The 22,635-nt window shown below is 31.1% G+C and overlaps 4 protein-coding genes across 14 annotated transcripts; 2 read left to right on the forward strand and 2 right to left on the reverse strand.

The window, feature by feature from the left end:
• Positions 1 to 382: 382 nt before the first annotated feature.
• LOC101223081 (UMP-CMP kinase 3) lies at positions 383 to 4,374 on the reverse strand. Of its 10 annotated transcripts, XR_004217399.1 has the most exons (10): positions 4,190 to 4,374; positions 3,732 to 3,797; positions 3,411 to 3,475; positions 2,978 to 3,095; positions 2,693 to 2,849; positions 2,425 to 2,505; positions 2,221 to 2,328; positions 2,075 to 2,146; positions 966 to 1,129; positions 383 to 821 (listed from the first exon to the last, which is right to left on the reverse strand). XR_004217399.1 is itself a non-coding variant. In XM_031887236.1 (9 exons), the coding sequence occupies exons 1-9, from the start codon at positions 4,357 to 4,359 to the stop codon at positions 813 to 815; spliced, it is 846 nt and encodes a 281-aa protein (XP_031743096.1). In that variant the 5' UTR covers positions 4,360 to 4,374; the 3' UTR covers positions 383 to 812. The 10 variants fall into 10 exon arrangements, 9 of the variants coding, with proteins under 9 accessions (XP_031743096.1, XP_011656713.1, XP_011656715.1 ...); XM_031887236.1 differs by lacking the exon at positions 966 to 1,129; XM_011658411.2 differs by lacking the exons at positions 383 to 821; positions 966 to 1,129 and having other exon boundaries at positions 1,718 to 2,146; positions 3,411 to 3,462; positions 4,190 to 4,304.
• A 623-nt stretch (positions 4,375 to 4,997) lies between these two features.
• LOC101204621 (haloacid dehalogenase-like hydrolase domain-containing protein Sgpp) lies at positions 4,998 to 6,703 on the forward strand. Its single transcript, XM_011658417.2, has 5 exons — positions 4,998 to 5,268; positions 5,415 to 5,520; positions 5,649 to 5,803; positions 6,017 to 6,278; positions 6,478 to 6,703. The coding sequence occupies exons 1-5, from the start codon at positions 5,087 to 5,089 to the stop codon at positions 6,631 to 6,633; spliced, it is 861 nt and encodes a 286-aa protein (XP_011656719.1). The 5' UTR covers positions 4,998 to 5,086; the 3' UTR covers positions 6,634 to 6,703.
• Positions 6,704 to 13,230: 6,527 nt separating this feature from the next.
• Positions 13,231 to 14,801, forward strand: LOC101206256. The gene has a single exon (XM_004154093.3). The coding sequence runs from the start codon at positions 13,514 to 13,516 to the stop codon at positions 14,519 to 14,521; it is 1,008 nt and encodes a 335-aa protein (XP_004154141.1). The 5' UTR covers positions 13,231 to 13,513; the 3' UTR covers positions 14,522 to 14,801.
• Positions 14,802 to 19,559: 4,758 nt separating this feature from the next.
• LOC101206010 (probable purine permease 11) lies at positions 19,560 to 22,531 on the reverse strand. 2 transcript variants are annotated; one of them, XM_031886506.1, is made up of 3 exons: positions 22,412 to 22,468; positions 21,525 to 21,603; positions 19,560 to 21,084 (listed from the first exon to the last, which is right to left on the reverse strand). In XM_031886506.1, the coding sequence occupies exon 3, from the start codon at positions 20,900 to 20,902 to the stop codon at positions 19,988 to 19,990; it is 915 nt and encodes a 304-aa protein (XP_031742366.1). In that variant the 5' UTR covers positions 20,903 to 21,084; positions 21,525 to 21,603; positions 22,412 to 22,468; the 3' UTR covers positions 19,560 to 19,987. The 2 variants fall into 2 exon arrangements, with proteins under 2 accessions (XP_031742366.1, XP_011656720.1); XM_011658418.2 differs by lacking the exon at positions 21,525 to 21,603 and having other exon boundaries at positions 22,412 to 22,531.
• Between the last annotated feature and the right edge of the window lie 104 nt (positions 22,532 to 22,635).

Here is a 22,635-nt window from a genome sequence, read left to right on the forward strand (position 1 = left end):
AGCCACAAGGAAAGAACAGATCAGGTGATCGATAACTAATAAGCCTCTATTAACAATGGTGCCAATCTTTTTTCTGCCATCACTCTTTATTTTTAGAATGTCAAGTATAGTGCTGTAGATGCATTGCATGTGTTTTTGAAACTACAACCTTCCATAATAAACATAAAAACATGGGCAATATGTACAAGAAGCAAGCATTTATGTCCCACCTCATAATTCCTTGTAAATTATATGTAATCCAACTACATAAATAACAATTTTATATTTAGTGTGCCATATTATAATGCTCTAGTTTTACCCACACCCTCTGAGAAAGCATACACCTACATCACTACATGTATGTAGAACATTTAATATGATCTTAGTTTAAAAACTTCTGCAATTTTCAGTCCCTGAAATCCTAAAAGGCATTGGAATAGGGTAACATATTTAAATCGAATATATAATGTACATTGCATGATTGTCAACTAAAGGAGGAATCTGCAAGGCATGTGATCACCACCATACATCAAGTCATAAGTTATCAAAAACCAATGGGGAAAACAATGGAAAAGTTGAAGAGAGATTAGCCACATATCGGAACACTCCTTTGAAATATTATCTACCTGCTACCATATTGCATAGTTTTGTATAGAACCCTCCAAGTACAATGAAGAATATACTTCCGTATATTCTAATAGTTGATATTTCAACTGTTGCCTCAATCAGTATATATAAAAAGCCTCTAACAAAGAATTCTTGGAACTTATTCCCTAGGGGGAATTACCTCAATAGAGAATAACATGAATGGCATTGGTATAGAAGCAAGACTCTCAGTCATCCTGCATAAGATACAAATAGAGATATCATTAAAAGATAAAATATCCAAGTAAATATTGGAACATAAAACAACAAATATGGTTAATGGTTGGTTTCAATATGACTTTTTTTTTTTTTGTCTTTTCTTTCGTTCCTCCCTCCCTTACAAAGTTCATACAGTTACACTTTCAAGAGATGCCTTCTTTGGTTGTTTGCCTACTTTACTTAGTTGGATCTAATCGGATAAAATGGGGCATTGAAACTGCAGGCGGAACCTATTATGTCATTCTCAGAATTCTTTGCAGTCCCAACCGATGGTCTAATACAGCACCTAGTAACAAAGGGCATACAAAAAATTTGACTACACTCGTCATTGACAAAAATCACATAATGAGCCTTGGCCAATTACAACAGCAGGAAGAAAAAAACATAAAAATACAAGCCTTGCAGTGAAAAAAAAACATAAAAATACAAGCCATGCGGTGAAAAACAACATAAAGTTCTTCTCTGAATCATCTCAAGGCTAAACAAATTCATCCTGGATTTAATTACAGTTCTACAAGTAACAATTCAGGAAATGGGAAATGAAACGAGAGTAATAAAAACTCCACAATTAACTATATTTAAGCATGCCTTTCAAATTCATGCTTTTCTACATCAATAGTTAAACTTCTCAAACTAACATTACATGGTTTGATGTGAAATCATATTCCTCACTGAAAGTATCATACATGTACACCAAATATGTATATGAACCTCAAAAACCTTTACATCACAGACTTGAGCATCAACCTGATGATAAGGGTGCCTTTAGGACAGAGGGCACATCACATGCATCTAGAGTTAAACTGCAATAGCTAGTTATTCAATTTCCAACATTATCGACGGTATAAGAATTCTATATTTTGAACACAAAAAATACGCAGCCAAAAGATGTTTTTTCATCTCTCATTGAGCATTTATTTCTATGCACATAAATTACAGCAACCATATGTAAAATGACTATGATAAAGCATGTTTTACCGGTCGGTATTAAAAATTCCATTGGATAAATTTTCTTTCTAATCCAAAAGAAGTTTACATAAAGCTTTAAGTTCATAATTCAAAATCTTGGTATCCATCCCTTCTCAATTTTGAAGGTGGTAGTGCTCTATATGTCCCGAAACATGCCCAATCAATACCCCTTGCAAACTCCATTTCGTAAAAAGCTCATTTTCCATTTTAGTTGGAGTTTTAATAGAGTAAATTTCTGCCGAGCACGACCATGGGGTTTTACCTTCTCATTTACAGATGTAAAAACAGCTTTAACTGACTCAAATACTTCTTCAACTGGCCTTGCAGCATCAATCTAAGAATTGAATGGGAAATGTCAGATTTATATGTATGGTAAAAGGGAGTGAAATTTTCAAATTGCAGATTTACCTTATGTACTTTCCCAATAGATTCATAAAACTGAACTACAGGGAGACTAGACTCTAAGAAAACCTTGAAACGCTTTCGAATTGTCTCAATATTATCATCATCTCTTCCCTGAAAACCAAGATTATGATCTTATTCGTTGAACAATATTAGAAGAAGAAAGAATAGTGAAATTTAAGTTGAGAAAGAGTACCAAAATGGTCTAACCTGATTCCTGTGTAAGATGCGCCTCTCCATCTCCTCTTCAGGGCAATCAAAAAACAGGACAAAAGCTGGTTCTATACCGGTCTGCAACCCAATAGAAAAATGACTTAAATACAAAAATCTAGAAAAATAGTAGTCTTTTACCAAAAAAAAGTAACTTAGAGACAATAATTTGAACATACCATTGAACAATATACTCACGACGTAGTACAACAAAAATGAAATTTAAACATGTTGAAAGAAGGGGAAACAAGTGGCTAAGAAAGCTTACAACAGCCTCAAAAGCAGCACGGTTTTCATCATTACGTGGAAAACCATCTATAAGAAATTTGTCATTACCACTTTCCTCCATTGCTTTCTGGAGAAGCTTTACTGTTACCTCAGAAGGAACAATCTTCCCTTCACCAATCATACTTTTGATCATTAAACTGCAGATAATAAAATGAAAGTATATTAACCAAAGTTCAAATTTTGTTAGTTTCTTGTCAATCATATGGGCAAGGCATATGCATAAATCTTCAAATATGTCCTTACAGCCTACATGGAACATACATACCCATTTTCAGAACCAGATTTAATTTCTGCCCTAAGAAGATCACCAGCACTAAAATGAGTAAAACCAAAGTGCTCAACAATGCATGCACATTGTGTGCCCTTTCCACTACCAGGGCCACCTGTTCATAACAATATTAAAAAAAAATATGAAAAAACCAGCCTCAATTTCATGAGCAGCAGGAACAAAAGGTGAGATGGTGCGGTGTTAGTAACCCAAAATTTGTTCCAGGGAATGATTCAAAAGACCATATAAGAGAAACCGCCGAGCCCATGGAACAGTGGAAAGAAAAATCAAGGAAGTTACAGTAAAAGAAAGCTATTCAGAGAATCACCAATGAATATAATAAACGAATTTGAAATTTCCAACCACAGGAATCTCAACCAATCAAGAAGATCCTAATGAAACCTTCCTAAAGTGTTACTGTTACACTTACCTAACACAAACACAACTGTAGGCTTCTTCTGAACAGTACTTCCATTAGCTTCCTGAAACAGCTTACTGATATCATTTAACAATGACAACCAAAATAAATCAAATAACAGGAAAGCAATAAAGAATATGTGACAAACCAATACTTATACCTCAAATTAAAGGATAGGAAACATCAATTACAACTAATTGTGAAAAGTCAATTTACACCCATTAAACATTATTATCCAGCAAAACAGATTATCAAATCTTATAGAGAATTCACATGAATTCAATTACAGAACCTAAAACTTTTAGATTTTAAAAGAAGAAAAGCAACAAATACCTCACTGGTGGACACACCCACATCTGTTTCCATGCTCCCCAACTAATATGGTTCAATAAGAAGGATCTGCAGACATTAAATTTGGGGGTAAGTGTGAAAAAATCATAGTTGTCCAATTCTTAAATTACATGCAATAAGACACAACACAAACAATTATTTCGAAACTTCATAAGCTTAAATTGACCGTCAAAGAGAAACATCTTCTAAAATTTCAATTATTTCCTCACATTTAGCACATGGGCAACTGCAAATAGAAGAGCAAATTAAATTAAATCAATTTCCCAAATTTTCCCCACCATTTTTGTTCACGGAGTAACCCAATTCGAAACCTTTTGCAATTCATCGAGAATTTAAAGTACACCCAAGTCAGAATTTATCAAACGAATGCAAGAAAAGTAAAGAATTTACAACAGTAAAGAACACATGGCATAAATCAGAAGAGGAAAGAAGGTGCTCACTGTTGAGAAAAAAGGTGAAAAGTGATCAGCGAAAGAGAGAATGCCGCGAAATTCAATGTGCAGAGAAGAGGAATAAATAGAATAGGGGTAGCAAAAGAAAATCGTGTGGAAAGCCGCTGAGAATGTTCATATCTCTTGTAAAATTGTTTCAATTCTTGGGCTATTTTCATAATTCTTCATACAATTGGTGTATTTTTCAAATTTTGTTTTAAGACAAAAATAATGTATCCATAAACTATTTTTCTAATTTTCAAAGTTTGAAAAGTAATGAGAATTTATGTTATTAAATCAATATTTAACCTTTGACTTCTTATATGTATGCATATATCATTAGAGCATTTGTTGAATTGTTATTGTGATTTTGAATATTATCAAACAATTGGATTTGGAAAATGAAGTAAAAAAGAAAGGAAAAAAAAAAAGGAATAAATGCAATTTTGATAAGGAGAGAATGAGAATCCAATTCTCAATCACTAAGTTAATGAAAGGCAAGAGAATCCATCATTACGTATGATCACAAATGTTCCGTCCTAAAATCAAATTCCTATTTTACAAAAGAAAAAATCATATATTTTAAGTTACACGTTAAAACTCACGAAATGTAATGAATCAATCGTAATTTAAAGTGTGACTCTTTTCTATATTACATACAACTTTATTTACATTTTGTAGTTATAAGCAATCTAACATTATTTAGTTTTGTGATCCATTCCAAAGATTAATTAATTATATTTACACCATTTTTCATCGAGATTTAGTTAGTAACGAAGAACTATATGCATACTTAAGGGAGAGGGAGAGGGAGAGGGAGAGGGAGAGGGAGAGGGAGAGGGAGAGAAGGATTGAGTGAGTATGAAGTGAGGTTTGTGGTTCACACATTAATTCAAAACAAAAGCAATGCAATCTCTTCATCATCCCACTGTTATCCCTTTACCATTTGCTCCTCATCCCCAGTCCCACACTCTCCATTTTTTCAACAAACAACATATCTCCTCCTCCATTTTTAGTACTCGTTCATATCTCACCCGCACCCGCTGTTCTCCGCCATCTCCCGCCACCACCGTAGTCTCCACCAGCAGGTACTCAACTCTCTTCACCTGCTCTCCCTTTACTTCATTACATCCTTAGTGTGTGCTGTGTTTGTATAGGATGTAATAATTTATGAAGAAATTGAAAAGGGAAAGATGAACTATATGTCATTATTATTATTATTATTGTCACACAGCTTGTGGGAGAAGGGGCCTATTGAAGGTGTTCTGTTTGATATTGATGGAACATTATGCGATTCTGATCCTCTTCACTTCTATGCCTTCCGCCAAATGCTTCAACAGGTCTTATCCATCCCCCACCACTTTTCTTTTCTTTTACAAAAAGTAAACTATAAATGAATTAACATCCAATTAATTAACATATTCAGAATCAATTAATAAAAAGAGAAATGGGGTAGTGATATATGCAGGTTGGATTCAACAATGGAGTCCCAATTAGTGAGGAATTTTTCATAGAAAACATAAGTGGAAGGCACAATGAAGACCTTTGTGGCATTCTCCTCCCAGATTGGGACCTACCTAAAGCTAGAAATTTCTTTCAACATAAGGAAGCTTATTTTTGCAGGTATATATATATGTGTATATATATATATATATATATATCATCACTCAGCTCAACCAATAATTCAGTTCGGTTTGATAATCATATATGTAGCAGTTACCAAACGTGTATGTATAGACTTTTTTTTTAATTGTCAATTTTAATAAGAAAAAAGTATGAAGATTGCAAAAGAGAAAAAAAAAATCTCTATAACTAAACACACACATAATAATATAGATTGGCAGAAGAGCAGTTGGAAGCCATAGAAGGGCTGGACAAGGTCTGCAAATGGATAGAGGAGCGTGGGATTAAACGCGCTGCCGTGACCAATGCTCCAAGACCGAACGCCGAGCTGATTTTGTCGATGCTTAAACTTACGGATTTCTTTGAAGAAGTGATCATAGGGAACGAATGTGAACGTGCAAAGCCATTCCCTGATCCTTACTTGAAGGCTCTTCAAGCTCTTCAACTCTCTCCTCAACGTTCTTTTGTCTTTGAGGTTCACTTCTACCTTCTCATTACTGATTTGTTGAAGTGGATCATAAAAAAGTGGTTTGAGAACACAATTCATAAAGTTTTTACTACACCGTGAACTCAGAAACTTCTAAACTACAAAACCATGCAAACGAATGAAAAGTAAATAATGCAAAGTAAAAGATTAATACTATATTGAAATCTTTAGATTGGGATGAACACAGGATTCGGTATCAGGAATAAAAGCAGGAGTGGGAGCTGGAATGAGAGTGGTTGGTGTGGGAAGAAGAAACCCAAAAGAATTATTACAAGAAGCTGGAGCCACTTTTGTAATTCAAGATTTCAATGATCCAATTCTTTGGACCCAACTACTCTTTTAATTTTATATTAATTCATTGATCCTGATCTCATTTTCTTCCTTTTAATATACTGTTCTTATTTCATGCACTTCATCTGTTCTTATTCTCCATTTATATCATTATCTAAACATAATATAATCTGATAATCAAATTCATGATATCAACAGATTCAAATTTACCCTATATGGATATATATATAACTTAATTTCAATGTGTTTATTTAGAGTTGTTAGGAGATTAACATCCATCTCTTTTGTTTGTTGGTTTAGCTGTTGTTTTCAATCAATACAGATTTTAGTTAGGTGTATAGCACTTTTGTGATTGGATCAGACAAGACTATTTTATTGTAATTTGGATCATCTTGATCAATTTGTGATTGGTGGGTATTGTTATTTTTTTTAGATGTATATCAACATTAATATCACTTATATAAACTTCAATGATAATTCAAATCTTCTTCACTTTCACTTCACATTTAACCAATAAGTAAATAAATCTTATAGTTTTTATTTGAAGCTATGTATGTTTTTCATTTATGGAAAATAAATATCTGACAGACTGACATTAATATCATAATTGATGCTGTAAATGGTGTGTAGTAAAAATTAAATTGTGGGCACAAACACAAGTCTAAAATTTAATACATAACATTGATTAATACATTTTTAATATCAATTATTTTATAGGTGTAGAATTTATTACTTGAGGATGGATGTATCAAATTCAAAGGTATTTTTCACACAAAAAATACAATAGGGAATTACAATGTTTTAACTTAGCCTCTTGTTTTAATAATCTTACAATCATTTTCGTCACACTATAGAAAATATAAGTCGGCCTATATATATCTCAACTCTTAGATCTTAGTATTGATATAATAGAATTTTTAATAATCAAATTATTGTTCAACAGTGTAATTAATTATTGGTTTTATAGAGAATCGATTTAAATAGGAAAAGTGTTGGCCAATTTAAAAATCATTAAGAAGTCAAAGATTTTTAATCAAACTTTAATATTTTAAAATTTTAAAATTTTGAATTGTTGATTTGATTTAGTAATTAAAGAATAAATTATCATAAAAAGTTTCAAAAACTCAAATAATTGTGTTTTTAATTACTTGATTATTGACCTAATCCTATTTTACAATAACAACAATGGCATTACTTGTACGGATTCTTAACTAAGTTCATAATCAATTAGGCCATTTTAATATTCATGTTTTAATTTATCTTTTGCTTCTAATTTTATTTATTTATTTATTTCAAGACAAATAATAAAAATAATAACAACAAAGACTTCATTTATGAATGAAATATTAATGTATACATTATTTTTACTTATAATTTGAATTCATCTTCATAGTTTGTTAAATCTAATTGCAGTTTTAAAAAAAATCAATTCAATTTTTTTTAAATTTTATTTTGAGAAATTATATTATAACTAATATCTAATTTCTTTCATTATTCTTTCACAAGTTAGAAAAATTTGCAACTTCTTTGGATCAAATGATAAAGACAATATTCCATTTCTTTCATGTCTAAGATATAATATAATATATTTTTACCCTTTTTGCTTTTTTACTTGATGTGATTCTTCACTCAAATTAATTTTACATATAAAAATGATCTAAAACTAAATTACATTTTTAATTATATTCCAAACATGGAGAAAAAAGAATCTAGCAAATTAGCATACGACAAATGAATTTCTAACTCATGTCAAAACAATATACAAAAGTGTTAAATTTTGAAAAGTTATATATGTTCATAAACATTGAGTTCAATCCACATATAATTAAATATATTATATGATATTTTACTTCACCCTCCACATTACATATAAATAAATAAACATAACAATTTCTTTTTATTATTTTCTTTAAAAAAAATCAATTTTAATACTAAGCTTCCTAAATCGGGATAATTTCAACCTTAAACTTAAATAAGTATATATGTCATAATTTTGAAATTCTCGATTCAATTTTAACTAATTTGCTCATTATTATTTTTCAAATGAAAACTATATACCATTTTCATTAACTCATTAATAAAGGTTCTTTATTTTCACCAAAGAAATCTTTAACCAATGTTTAAATAAATTTCATTTCAACCGAAATTGTTTTAGCTTTAATTATTAATGCCCATTTTTCATCCCTAGATTAATTTGATGGAGTTCATAACCTACATAGGCTTTTAATTTTCTTGAGCTTATAAGAGAACTTCTTAACAACGTTTGAAGAGAAACTTATATCAAAAGAGATAAAACCACACCTTTAGGTTGAGACTATATATTTGACAAGTACTTTAGATTACAAATATTATTTATTACTATTTTTTTTATTTTTTGAAGAAAAATATAATGGTATTTTTTTAAAAAGAAGGAAATGAGAAAACTAATATATTTTGATTGGAGTTGGTGCATTTTCAAGTCAATCAAATCATAGCTCCCCACCCCTCTCTCAAACAAAAAGTTTTTTTTAAGAAAGGTAATATAATAATTATAATAATTATAATAATAATAATAATAATAATAATAATAATAATAATAATAATAATAATAGCCACAAACACTACCCAAAAAAGGTCAACTCTATGTTCTTTGATGGAAAAAAAAAGTCAATTCCAAAGCTTCTAATCAATGAAATTACTAAATCATCGGGACGATGAGATAAAACTTGCCTATGATCTATATAACAATTAGTTGAGAATTTTCTAAAGTAATGTTGATTGAATTTAAGAGTTTTGTTGTTTTTTTAGAAAAAAAATAAAGTAATTTGAATGAAGAAGAATTTCGTAGAGAATCCTAAAACATTCTATGCCTCAAATTAAACTCTATAAAAGTTTAGGAAATTAAATTTTGTAGTGATAGAGAATGAAATAAGTGAATAGTACGTTATAGGAGGAGACGAAAATGGAGAAGTTATCATCATTATTCCTCCGTCCTACCACGATAACATTGTCATCCCCACTTTTTATGGTCACAACCTTAAACATTAAACAAAAAGACAAATTTGTTTAAGAGAAGATAAAAATATCAAACGATTACTAAAGATATTGAGTGAAAATCAACTTCAAGCAAAACAAAAAAATCCAATTGAAAAAAAATCATTCCACCCATAGTGAGAATTATTTCTCCCTCCACACAGCCCATATTCGAGCTATGCCATCAACCATAAACACCCAAGTTATAAGAGAGTCGAATATGTCAAATTTGGATCACTCGTTGTGCTTTATCATGAATCAAAAAATCTTCATGAGTGGACAAAAAAAAAAAACTTGTTTAATATTAATATTAAAGGAGTGATCAATAGAGTCATTTACTAATTGTAACTTTACAAAAAAAAAAAAAAAAAAAACTAATTTAACACGAAAGGTGACAATTATTCATCCAAGATTTTAAATTCTAAATTTATATTGGTTCGACAATATACTTAACTAATTTATTCTCGAAAACTTTCTTTTTGGTATTTTATTGAGAAATGCGCTCTTGCAAGTGGGAACAAAGTCAACAATAACATTTTTTAAAACCTAAAATAAAAGAAACTCATGTCATTTTTGTTCGAGACCTAATCTTTTTTTTTTTTTTTTTTTTACAACACAATGTGCATCCACACCTTAATACCAAAATCCAATATAAGAATTGAAAATAAAAATAACACCTCTAAATGGGAAATATTGAAAAAGTGAGCTCTAAAAATAAAATCTAAAGTGGGTTATTGTGTTATTTCTAATCTTTATGATTGATTGATTTCATTTGACACGTGTGGCATATTCAACAATCTTTTATAGGAAGACAGCAGATATTATATAATAAATACACTAAAAAATGTTTTTAAAAAATATCTCTAACGCTTCAATAACATCAACTACATTTGTAGCAATAAAGAAAGATCGAAAACATGATTTTTTGTGTAATGTAAATATGTGGACTTAAAAATTGCATAAGAAAAGAATAGAAAAGGATGGAAAAAAAGAATAATATTTTTTTATGGAATATTGTTGACCGTAAAAGTTTGGATCATCGTCATTATTGCATTCTTTAAAAAATATTTGTTAGATAACAAATAAGGGTTAGAAAATAAGTTAGTGTTTTATCTTATAAATGTTTTTTTTTTCTATTTTTAAAAAATTATCTTCCTTGTCGAAAATCATTAAAATAAATTAAAATTTAGAAAGAAATTTAACATTTGGTAAAAGAAATTTATTAATGTTAGAATAAAATTTATTTTGTGACCATTTAGAAAAAAATGATTGAGATTTAGAGTAAAAACAAAATTTAATATAACTACAATAATTAATATTAAAATATAAAAATAGATAATTAACAAAAAAAAAAAAAGAGAGAGAGAAAAAATGAAGAAGTGAAGAAGTGAAATTGGAAAATGAAGAATTAAGAGTGATGAGGTGTGAAGGATAGATTTAAAGAATCCAAAGTGATTGGTGGAGGAAGGGACCCATGGGATGTGGTGTCAGCTGTCTCACGTTCCTTTATATTTAGCGAAGATTCCAAATATTCTTTTAACCTTCAAATTCCACTAAACGCCAATTAATATACATTACATAAGACAACTTTTCTATTAATTTCTAATCATAATTCAACTATTCTATTCTTTTTTTTTTTTTTCTTCTAAATTATATTTTCACTTCTAATCTTTTCAAATACTTTTATTTTACTTTTTTATTTTACATACGTACATACATACATACCTTCCTTTAATTTAATTTCTTATTCACTTTGTCTATCTACTTACTTTATTATTATATTTTCAAAATATAAAACACAAATTTAGCTTTTTATTTTAGGTATTTTACAAAATATAACACAACCTTGTAGAACAATTTCGAAATTGAAAAAAGTCTAGAAGACCCACAATAGAAAATACAAAAAAATGTCTTGTCATTAATTGACATCCGACGCGTCTAATATATTTTGAAAAATGATGTTTAAATTTGGCTATTATGTTAATCTAAATGATTTTTTTTCAATATTTTTTGGTATGTGATCGTTTATATTTGAAATACGATTGTTTAGATTTGACTATTTTTTTGTTGTACAAAATCGTTTACATTTAACTAGCACGATATTAAATTAAATAACAGTTTGAAAAATTACATAAGAGAAAAAAAAGACAATAATGACATAATAAAGAATATGAAAAAGAAAGACAAATAGAAACAGTTAAAAAAACTACAGAGTGAAAAAAAAAACAATAAAAAAATATATAGCAGAAGAGAAAAATGAAAAATATCGCATAAAGATGGAAGGATATTTTTTTTAAATGATGTTCATTTTGGTATACCTACCACGAATATTTAGTCGGTTTGTTATATTTATAAATATTAACTTTTTTATTTTTACTTTTTATTGGGGGAAGGAATAATTAATACTTTTTTAAAACCAAAACAAAATATACGTAAGAAAATTGGGTTTATTTTAAAGTTTGACTAAGAATTAAATAACTATGAAAAAGAAATCATAAGATAATAATAATAATAATAAGTAGCATTATTATAAATTAAATTTAAGCTCCTTGATTTCATCTATTCATAGCTTAATGGGAATTAATCTTAAAAGAAGAATTTAATTTATCCCCCTTTTTTTTTTTAACATTATCATCTTTTCATCAACTTAATTTTCTTAATTCAAATATAAAATATTTCATTCTCGATAATCTTATATATTCTTAATTCATATACTTTAATCTTGTTTTCTTCTTACATGTTTGATTGAATGAATCATAAATATTTTAATTTAACCTAAAATTTAATCATTTGACCAAATAAATTATATGATTAAAAACCATTTTCAGAAAAGTAAAGGAGACCTCCAACTAATATAAATTAATTAATAAATAACACATCTAATTAGTATAAATTAATAAACAAATGAATTCAAACAACCCTTTCAAGTGTGCAATGCCACATTTTGTGATCTATTATTAAATCTCATTTAACTTTCCCCTCTCACAGAAAAATATTTTTTGTCATATATATATATATATATACCAACCTATCTTATCATTATCATGTGTCTGAGTATCTCTTAATTACATCATGATTATGTTATAATTATAAGGTTATCTCAATATATCTCAATTTATCGTACTGTCTTTCAATGCTACTAATAGAAGCATATCAGTTGATAGAATCTAAAATTTTGCTATATGTTGTAAATGTTTTGTTAAATTTGCTATATTTTAAAACAAACCTAAATTATATAAAAGTTAAATTAGTGTTAATTAGGATGAAAAAATGGAAAGTGGTATTTTGATTGGGGAGGAGGATGATAATGATATTTTAATGTTGGAGAAGATTTGTATTATAATAGAATTGCAATAATTAAACTGCTTCTATTATTTTGTTCACATATATATAAACACACACACACATATTAATTACACATGTTAATTAGCTATCACCCCCGAAAAAGAAAAAAATAAATATAATAAAAAAGCACACCAAACTCAAATATAGAAAATGAAAAGGCAAAGAGTGAAACAAAATTAAACAAATAATAATATTAATAATATTAAAAAAGAAGAAAAAGGAAAGAAAAAAGTAAATTGTTAATTTAAGAATAAAGAAATATATAAATATATTAGTAAGTTGATGTCTCTCTCAAAAACATATGATAAGAGTGATATTACCTTTTTATTCCCCTCGGAGACAAAAGAAGAAGACAAACCTTCTCCTTTTCATCCTCTCTTCCTTCTTCCTTCTTCCTCCTCAGATCTCTTCCAATTCTCCAAAATGCTTCTCCATATCCAAATTCATCTTCACTCCTCTTCTGGCTTTCTATTTCTTTCTTGATTTCTTCTTTCAATTTTATCCTTTTTTTTTCACTTTTGCCTTTCCTTTCGGTTTCACTCCATTCTTTTGATCTTCTCCTCCGCCGCCGCGGAATGAGGTGCAAGAAGCATCTCTCTGACGTCACCAGCGCTGTCGGAGTCTGCGCTACTTGTCTCCGGGAGCGTCTTCTCTCTCTCATGGCTGCTCAAGCCAGGGCCGAGGCTCACCAATTGCAACTATCTCGACTTCGTTCCTCTACGGCGGCGGCGGAGGATTTACCAAGGAAGTCCGATCCTCTTCCACCTCCGCCTCTCGTGTTTCCTCGTTCTGTTTCTCCCTACGTCTCCCGGCGGAAAGTTGAGGATTCCTCGTGGAGCTTTCAGAGTCCGTTGGATGATCGACATCGTCGATTTCATCATCGCTTCTATAGTACTCCACAGGTTGGACCTACTTACTACGCCGGCGGTATTTCTACTTCTTCTTTTGTTACTACCGGCTCCGTTAGTAGGAAACAGAGGAGTAGATTTTCGTTTTTCTCTAGTCTTTTCAGGTCCAGATCCGAGAAATTGGATTCAGTTCCTCACGATTTTTCTCATTCTACTTGTGAACCCGTACCTTCTTCCTCTTCCACTTGGTTTTCATCAATGTTCTCCCGTCGGAAGAAGAAGCAATCGAAGTTTTGCTCTATTGAAGAACAAATGGATCAGAGGAAGAAGCCACCCCCATCGCGATTCTTCTCTCGTGGAATGTCGCCAGCTGGTGGAGCGAGTGAGGCGGACGGAGATTGCGATGATCGCCGAGACGGATCTCCATCCGCGAGCGGTTACTCCTCTGAATCATCCAAGTGGAAACCGTCTCCGGCAGCGTCTCATGGATCGACAGCGAGACGAGGAAGACAAGGACTGAGTCGGAATGTGTCTAGTCTTGCGTTTTGCTTGAGTCCACTAGTGAGAGCTAGCCCTAACCACCGTCACTGGAACCAGAAAGGACTGCCACCGGAATTCGTGTATTCCGGCGATGTTAGGGTTCCGAACAAGCCTCATATCTCCGAAGCGGCGTCGTTTTGCGCGAACCGGTCTCGAAAACTAGCGGATTTCGGAAGAGTCAATGCCAACCGTTGATTTTGAAGACCGTTGACATCCTCATTAACGGTGATGATTTGATCTTCTTTCACACTTACGGTTTTGCCCTTCCTTCCTCTCTACACCAATTGTTTATTATTACTATCTTCAGCTCATTCCTCAGTGTAAAAGTTGGAAAAAGAAAAAAGGAATTATAAGATTAAAAATAGTTTGAAAAAAAAGAAAAAGAAAGAAAAAGAAAGAATTAAATTTTTTGTTATTTCTGTATATTAATTAATTAATGTTCATGACACAGAAATGAAAAGGATTTTTCAGTTTATATTTGGGTTTGGATTTGGATATCAAATTTTCAAATATGGAATCTAACTCTCTTTTTTTTTAAAAAAATTGATTCTAAGATATTTAATTTAAACAATCAAATTAAATGCTCTTTGGCAAATGGGTTGTGGTTTGGTCCGGTAGTTGAAGATTTGATCGAGTGGATGTATCCTCTCCACGTGTACGGCCATTAAATTTCATTACATATATATATTTTAAAACGATCATATTTCTAAAATTCTCGTTTTGTTTCCACTAATTTTGTGTGGTGAATTAATTTTTTTCGAAACTCAATTGGATAAAGCTTCTTTTAATTATTTGAAGAAATGCCATTTTTTGTCACTTAGAATCTATTTGGTTAAATGTACCTCTTGTCCTTTTACTTTTATGATTTTTGTTTTTGTATTTTTCAAATTTTTCATTATCATTCCTTTGTACTTTTATTTCTTTTTTAAAAAAATTAATGGGTCTGAAAAAAAGAATCATTCTCTCTCTCTCTCTCTCTCTCGACATTTGAGGATTTTTAAAAATTTAATCCTAATTTGGTGGACACATTGCTATTACTAGTGGGAATTCATAAAAATTCAATGCCATAGAGTTATTATTATTTGTGGTTTTGGTTTCAATCCAAAGTAGGAAAGAATCCAACAACATCTTGGTAGTTCTTAATTTTTTGAAATTCACTTCTAGTGTTACGTTTTTACTGTTGGTTGATAGTAATAATTAAACACAATAAATTAGGCTAAACTGAAACTAATAATAAGACCAAAGTATGGACGTTCGTTGATTATTAATGTAGTCAGCTTAATTACATTAGTGTAGTATCAAAGTCACGTATTAATTACATATAATTAAGAGGAATTATATTTTGTTTAGAAGAAATAGTTAAAAGTTAATTAAAAGGTTTGAACTAATAGAGACAAAGATTAACAGAAGCATGCGTGAAAGCATTAACAGAAAAATCTTTACTTTTCATTTTCTTTAATCATTTAGTCTTTACAATTGGAGTTTCTTTTTTGCCAATTTGGTATTTAATTATATTAGTTGGGTTATGTTTTATAGTCTCTCACTTTTTTTCTTCCTCTTTAATTCCTTACTATATGGTCCTAGAAATTCATGACATGTAATCAATTAATAAAGATCTAGTCAAACTGCTACACTCCCAGTCACAGTGTTCACATTACTATACATATTATTACAAGTCTAATGTCTTAATTTAAGTTGTTACCAATCCTAATTATTATAATATCGATAACGACAATGTTAACATAGCTCATATAGTCGGGTGGTAAGGTTAACGTTATTTTATAATTGAAAGTTTATCATTTTGATATCTCTTTTATTTGAATTGTGTAATGTATCGTACGTGTTAAAAAGTCGGCGGGGAACGGGATGGTGGCGGAGTAGGGTGGTTGGTGGAGGCAACCACCGCATAGGGAGTTGAAAAATAGGAAGACTAAGAGTGGGGAGTGGGGTCAAAAAAATATCGTCCATCAAACCATCTAATGTCCTTTAATTTTTGGAATCTCTCCATTCCTCACTTTTTTCTCTCTTCTTCTTCTTTTTTCTGTCTGATTTTGGCTTGGATTTTAGCAAAAGATTCAATGCCCGTTTGGGATTTTGTTTAAACTTAGCAACTTTATGAAATGATAGATAGACGAGAAATTTGAAAATGATTTCAAGTAACTATTACATTTCATATATATATTTGATTTTCGAAAGAGTTCAATATGTATTGCAAAGCATTGGGAAAGGGAATTAGGAACTTTGTTCCAAAAGTTTGTTTCCAAAATAGTAAGTTTCATCTTATTTGAGTGTATTTACTTTTAAATATATAAACACGTCTTTAAAATTAATTAATCATGTTGTTAGGAACATACACATTGCTAACAATAACGATTATTTTGTACAAAATGAACATTTTAACAAAGGAAAAACATTTTCTCACATGTACAACTTACAAGATTATGATAATTATGAGAAATTTTTACTATAAAATATAGTAAGAGAAAAGTATCTAGAGAAAGAAGAATAGAGTATAAATACATAAAATGAATAGACTTATAAAGTTGAAAAATTCAAATGTTACCAATTGAATATATAATATAATTACAAGTAGGAAAAAAGAAGTACTTTTGTCTCTTGCATTCAAATATTTCTGATTGTTTAAAAATTTAAACACATTTACCTTTTCCAACGTTAACTGAAGCAAAGAAAAAGAAGAGTTCTTTGCTTAGAAACCTTCTTGGGTTTCTCATCTAAGAAACTCAGTTTGATTTCCTTTTTTGGGTTTTCTTTTTGGCTTTAGAGCGGTTTGTTGTTCAACTTAAAGTCACTGATCTCAAAACACAGACTTGTTTCATGTGGCCTTCTTTTTCTTTTCTAAATTTTGTTGTTTATGATAGTTTTGTGTAAAAATAAATGTTACTTCAAAATTGTATCAATTTCCCATGTGTAGAAATGATTTGTGCTATTTGAAGTAGTGATGTATTAATATGTAATGAGAAGTGATTAGTATTTATTTTATAGGTCTAGTTGAATGACACATGTCCTCTTCAATAGGGTTTCAATGTTTTATAAGGATTATTATCATTTGTCCACTCCAAGGATCGGAGTCCACCCGTTTGAGATTGTAGGGTCGATCTTAATTAGTCAAGAGCGGCCTAGCACCTTCCCCTAAGTTCATTTTTGATTCTTTAGACTGAATCGACATATGCAAGGCGTGAACTCAACATCGCATGTTGGCTAATAGACTAAAACCTAAATGTTTAGAGACAAAAAGTTGGGATGTTAATGCTAATTCCTTATTCCAAAACCATTAACTTTTTTTATGAAGGCAATTCTCAAAAAAGTTCTCTTTGAAAAAGAAGTTTTTAAAAAGTGGAAAGAACAACATTTTAAGCATCATTATTCCCAAATAACAACACATTATCTCCACTTCTTTTTTTCTTTGGGAGATAAAGAGAGAAAGAGAGAGGAATTAAACAGTAAACCCAGTTGTCAAGAATTATCATAATGGATGGTTTTGATGAAGTTTCAACAACACATTAAACATATAATAAGCAATTGCAAGCCATGTGAAGAATCCAATTGAATAATAAGAATTTGAAATGAACAGATTTCTACCAAATTTAATAACAACAAAACAATATTATTATCATTATTATATGTCACCTTTTCTTTCCCCCACTATCTCCACTTCCACACCCATCTCTCATTTCCAACCATTGCATTCAATTCCTCTTTCCCTTTTCCTTTAATGTTTCCTTTCCAAAAATCAATTTTCTCAATTCCTCTCTTCCAATAATCTACCTGTTCACCATCTTCATTCATTCACTAGCACAAACATATCATTCGATCAAGTTAAAAAAATATAAGATGTTGGATGTTCAATCTTCCATCTCTACCAATTTTGTACCAAAGGAAAAGGAAAAACATAACTATAGTAGGTGTGATATTGTTCAACTCTCTTTATTATTGTATGTACTGAGGAACTTCTAACTAGACCTACCCCATTTTCTTGCCTTACAATTTGTTTGTGGTTCTCCCAACTTTTAATTTAACGCGTTTATTGCATGAAATAATATTCTAAAGTATTAGATTCGAGAATAATGGTTGTCGAAGGACTTCGACGTATCTTTTTTTAGGCAGAACAAAATTGTTCTTATTCATTGGTTACTTTTCAAATATAAATTAAAACCGTAAATTTTCTATGACCTTCAAATTAAATTTCAACAACATTTATCAATGAAAGAGTGGATTTTTCTTTTTGTTTTGGAATGATATATGAAGAGTTGATATGTATGGAAATTAATTATTGAGTGTGTGGTACGAATACGGTGTCGTCTGGGTAAAGCAAAGCAAACAAAATGAAAAGGAATTGGCAACTCTGAATTTGCTTATTGTTATTTGTTTTTATATTATCATCCTCTTTTAGAAAGTGGGTAGATTTTGGAATCATTTACATTTTGAATTACCAAACAAAGTTTTTAATTTCTTTTATAACAATAACAATAACAATTTGTATTGGGTAAGATTCAATTTCTTTAATTAGATGTGGAACCCATACATAGGACTTAGGTCTTGTTTGTATTTATTATTGGCATTTGATGCACTATGTTACCTACTACTTCACATTAAATCCACTTAGTGTAACATGCACACCCACTACCAACATCATCTGCCTATCTTACATTCAATTTCCTCACTTATGTGCCAATCCATGAAATGTGAATTACTTCATCCTTGGATTTTTCTTCTTTAGCTTTTGACTGTGTTATATATCTTCTGATGTACGAACTGGTAGACTCTAATTAATGTTATTGTATGTATAAGTCAAATGGGTCAATTCACTAGGTTGATTAAAGAAAAAGACATTATAAAAGCCATTTAAAAGCAAATGGTCACTTAAGAAGAGACATTTCATCCCATTTTACGCAATTTGGAGTAAGAAGACTACGAGAATGAGTTCAAGCCATGCACGTGGCTACCTAAGATCCCTAAGATCTAATGTTAACTTGTAGAAAGTTCTTTAAATTTCATTAACAACTAAATGTAGTAGGTTTAGATTGTTGTGATCTTGTGAAAATAGTTAGAAGAACACATGAGTTGTTTTGAATAGTCATCGATAACAATATATTTAAATTAAGTGATTCTTGAAGTCATACACAGCTGGCTTTAGAGAGGACAACAGTGACCATAGTAACCAAAATATATTGAGAATAGGTGAACTCAGTTTGAATAAGAAACTTTTCAAAGGTTTACTCTTTGAAATCTTATATATTATAATTAAGAATTATTCCAAAATTACTCCCAAACATGTCTAAGTTCTACCAATAGGAAAATGTAAGCTTTAAAAATTTTCGACATGGTGTTGGCTGTCACAAACTCAAAATGCTACAGATTCATAAGTTTTCATGGTGTCATGAAACTAAGTAAATCAATGGGCATCATGAATGCCACAGATGAGTAATGGTTCAAGACTAAGCTATTTTGATAACAAAGGTTTTGTATGAAATGAATGGTCTGACGTACCTGTGTACCGAGAGACTTCGTCCACGGCTTCTGTTTATCTAGAATTTGTTAACTAAGCTTATTGTAAAAAAAAAATGGAGACTTCAGATAATCTGTGCGCAAAAACTACTAAAAAATCATGAGCTATATATTGTGGCTGCATCAGAGGGTCTATCAACAAAGGGATCTCTCGTCACGGGGTTCAGCAGTTGTGTTTCGCCTTCTTTGTGCCTTGGATTCATCAATATAGTTTTGGTATAAATATGTCACAAAACCCCATATGGCGAGCAGCAAAGCAATGATCTTCACACCATTCATCTTGTCATGGAAAACTACAAGAGCTGCAAGGGGCGTAACAGCTAAAGAGACGGTACTGATTGCATTGGAGAACAGAGAAGACACGATGAAAATCAAGCCAACAACACCGACCGAACAAGTCTGCCAAGCAACGGCTGTCCCCACCAATGTCAAAACATATGAAACTCGACCTGTACCGAAACTTGCCATTTCCTGAGGCAAACTCTTCCATTCCCCACTACCGAAAAGAGCAATGACAGATACAATCGTGGCAACCAAGGATGTATAGATTTGCATTTCCAAGACCACAGAAAAGGTCTCCCTCTTCAAAACCTTTTGAAAGGTAAGCTGCATGAGAGAAAGCAGTAAAGAGTATAATGCTGAAGCTCCAAGGGAGCTAATGAATCCAATGAAATATTTCGACTTAGAGACTCCAGGAGGACGTTCTGAATCGTCGTTCACAGCTAAAAGTGCAGAAGACAAGGAAAGAATAACGACAGAGTTCGAAATTAAAATGGTGAACTTTTGAGAGTTGATGAAGTAGGAAAAAACTGAATTGAAAGCTAATTGGCTGGCACAAATAAGTGAGTAAGTGGAGGCAGAAAGGTATAAAAGCCCAGTTGAATACATCCAGTTATCGAGAGCTATAAGGGATCCAAGTGAAAAATAAATCAACAAAAGAAATAGAATGGAAGGCGGGTTAGTGGAAGTTGAAGTATCCTTGGTGGAACGGAAAAGGAAGAGCGGGATAAAGAGAACTGGGAAGGCAGCAGTTTGAACAACAGTTGCCATCCATTTACTGTTTCCACCTTTATCATAGTAAAATCTCCCAAGTAAAACAGCAGCAGCTTGACCCACAACGAGGAAAATGATGTTGAGTGACACCAAGAACCACCATTGCCAGCGTTTTAGATTAGCTAAAGGCAGTTCATCAACAGAAGCTACCTCTTTATCCAATATTGGTTGTTGGTTATCTGTTTTTGATATCAGAAAAAACAGTTACTCCAAGAAAGTTCCCAAACAAGAAACTTGGTTGGTTGAAGTCAAATCAAAAGAAGAATGGAATTGATATTGCAAACTATGATATTTTGGGTAAAAGGAACAGTCATTGAGGAACTATTTTAAGCTTCAACTAAGACATCAAAGTCTAAGGCAAAGCAGCACAAGTATGGGCACGAGATACAAACATGAATATGATACAACATAGACATGATAATGAGTTATTTTTAATCAAATCTGAGATACAGACACAATAAGGACAAGAAGGAAGTTTAAAGTCCATAAACCTACATACTTATCTGCTTAAAACATTCAAGATTGATGTATTTCCCTCTATTATTTTAATCTATATCACTAATTATGTCTATTTATTACGTTCAATAAATGTGCAATGTGCGTGAAACAAGTACTATACCTGTATTCAATTTGTACAACTACTGTTAAACACATGTTTAATGCACCAACATGAACCGGAGTGTCAAACTAAAGTGTCACTGTTTCATTGAGTCAAATGGAAGAAGGCAGTATCAACAAAGTGAAAAAATTTCAAAGAAATATCATCAGTGAGGCAGAATTGGAGATGTTAAAACAAAATAATAATAAAACTCTCGCACATGAAGGCAACGGGAATACAACGAGTTGCAATCTTTTCATAGTTCAACAATTGTAGAGATAGCGAATCCAACCATCAATCTTCGAGATAGTAACTAGTGTCTTTATCCACTTAACTATGCTCGGATTAACATTTCAATCTCACTCTTTTGAAAAAAAAAACAGAGAAAGGCCTTCCATTTAATTCAGAAGCCAAGATGTATTGCCTTATGGCTAAGTGAATAAGTCTGCTTAGCATCACAAAGGAACAGTGTAAAACCCAAAAGGAATCATTCTTCATATAAGAATGAAGAAATTGCTAACAGAGCTGCTTTGATAAAATCATTGAAATCTCTCATCAGGAATTAATTATAAATGGAAGAGAAACATGAATGGAGTGTCACTCCAAACAACTCAAACCCAGAATCCCTAACACACATACACACACGAGAAAGAAAAAAGATAACCCATGAAAGTCAAGAACCCAACGCAAAGACCCAAATGTAAAAGAAGGCGAATTTAAACTCAACTGGGCTTCAGAATCATACCCATAAAGAGAAAAAGTGAAATCTAAACTTGGGAATTCCCCCAAACGATATCTTAATTTCTCGATTATTTTAAGCCAACCCAAGTAACAACCATTATACTAAATGAAAAAAAAAGAGAAGAAAAAGTGAATCAAATAATCGAGAGAGAGAGAGAGAGATAAACCTGTCATGCTGCTGAAATTGAAAAGCTCTGCCTCTGAAAGAAGAAGATGGAAAGCACATTAGAGAGGGAGAGAAAAAGACTATAAAAAGGTATTTTAATGTCAAATGTAACAAAGAGAGGTTTTTCTTTATTCTCTTTTTTAGAGAAATAAATTTAATTTTGTGGTTTTGTAAAAAATAACAAAAAGACAAAAATATTTATGAAATTAAAAAATACATCATGAT

Source organism: Cucumis sativus, chromosome 6 (genome assembly GCF_000004075.3).
Source record: "Cucumis sativus cultivar 9930 chromosome 6, Cucumber_9930_V3, whole genome shotgun sequence".
NCBI classification, from domain to species: Eukaryota; Viridiplantae; Streptophyta; class Magnoliopsida; order Cucurbitales; family Cucurbitaceae; genus Cucumis; species Cucumis sativus.

What these genes read in the sequence shown, in the direction of transcription:
- LOC101204621 (XM_011658417.2), top strand. Translation starts at nt 5,087, where the DNA reads ATGCAATCTCTTCATCATCCCACTGTTATCCCTTTACCATTTGCTCCT. An exon ending in TCCGCCAAATGCTTCAACAG is followed by an intron (nt 5,521 to 5,648) that starts GTCTTATCCATC and finishes TGATATATGCAG; the next exon opens with GTTGGATTCAACAATGGAGT. An exon ending in AACGTTCTTTTGTCTTTGAG is followed by an intron (nt 6,279 to 6,477) that starts GTTCACTTCTAC and finishes GGATGAACACAG; the next exon opens with GATTCGGTATCAGGAATAAA.
- LOC101206256 (XM_004154093.3), top strand. Translation starts at nt 13,514, where the DNA reads ATGAGGTGCAAGAAGCATCTCTCTGACGTCACCAGCGCTGTCGGAGTC.
- LOC101223081 (XM_031887236.1), bottom strand. Translation starts at nt 4,359, where the DNA reads ATGAAAATAGCCCAAGAATTGAAACAATTTTACAAGAGATATGAACAT. An exon ending in TTTCACCTTTTTTCTCAACA is followed by an intron (nt 3,798 to 4,189) that starts GTGAGCACCTTC and finishes TAATGTCTGCAG; the next exon opens with ATCCTTCTTATTGAACCATA. An exon ending in TACAGTTGTGTTTGTGTTAG is followed by an intron (nt 3,096 to 3,410) that starts GTAAGTGTAACA and finishes TGTTATGAACAG; the next exon opens with GTGGCCCTGGTAGTGGAAAG.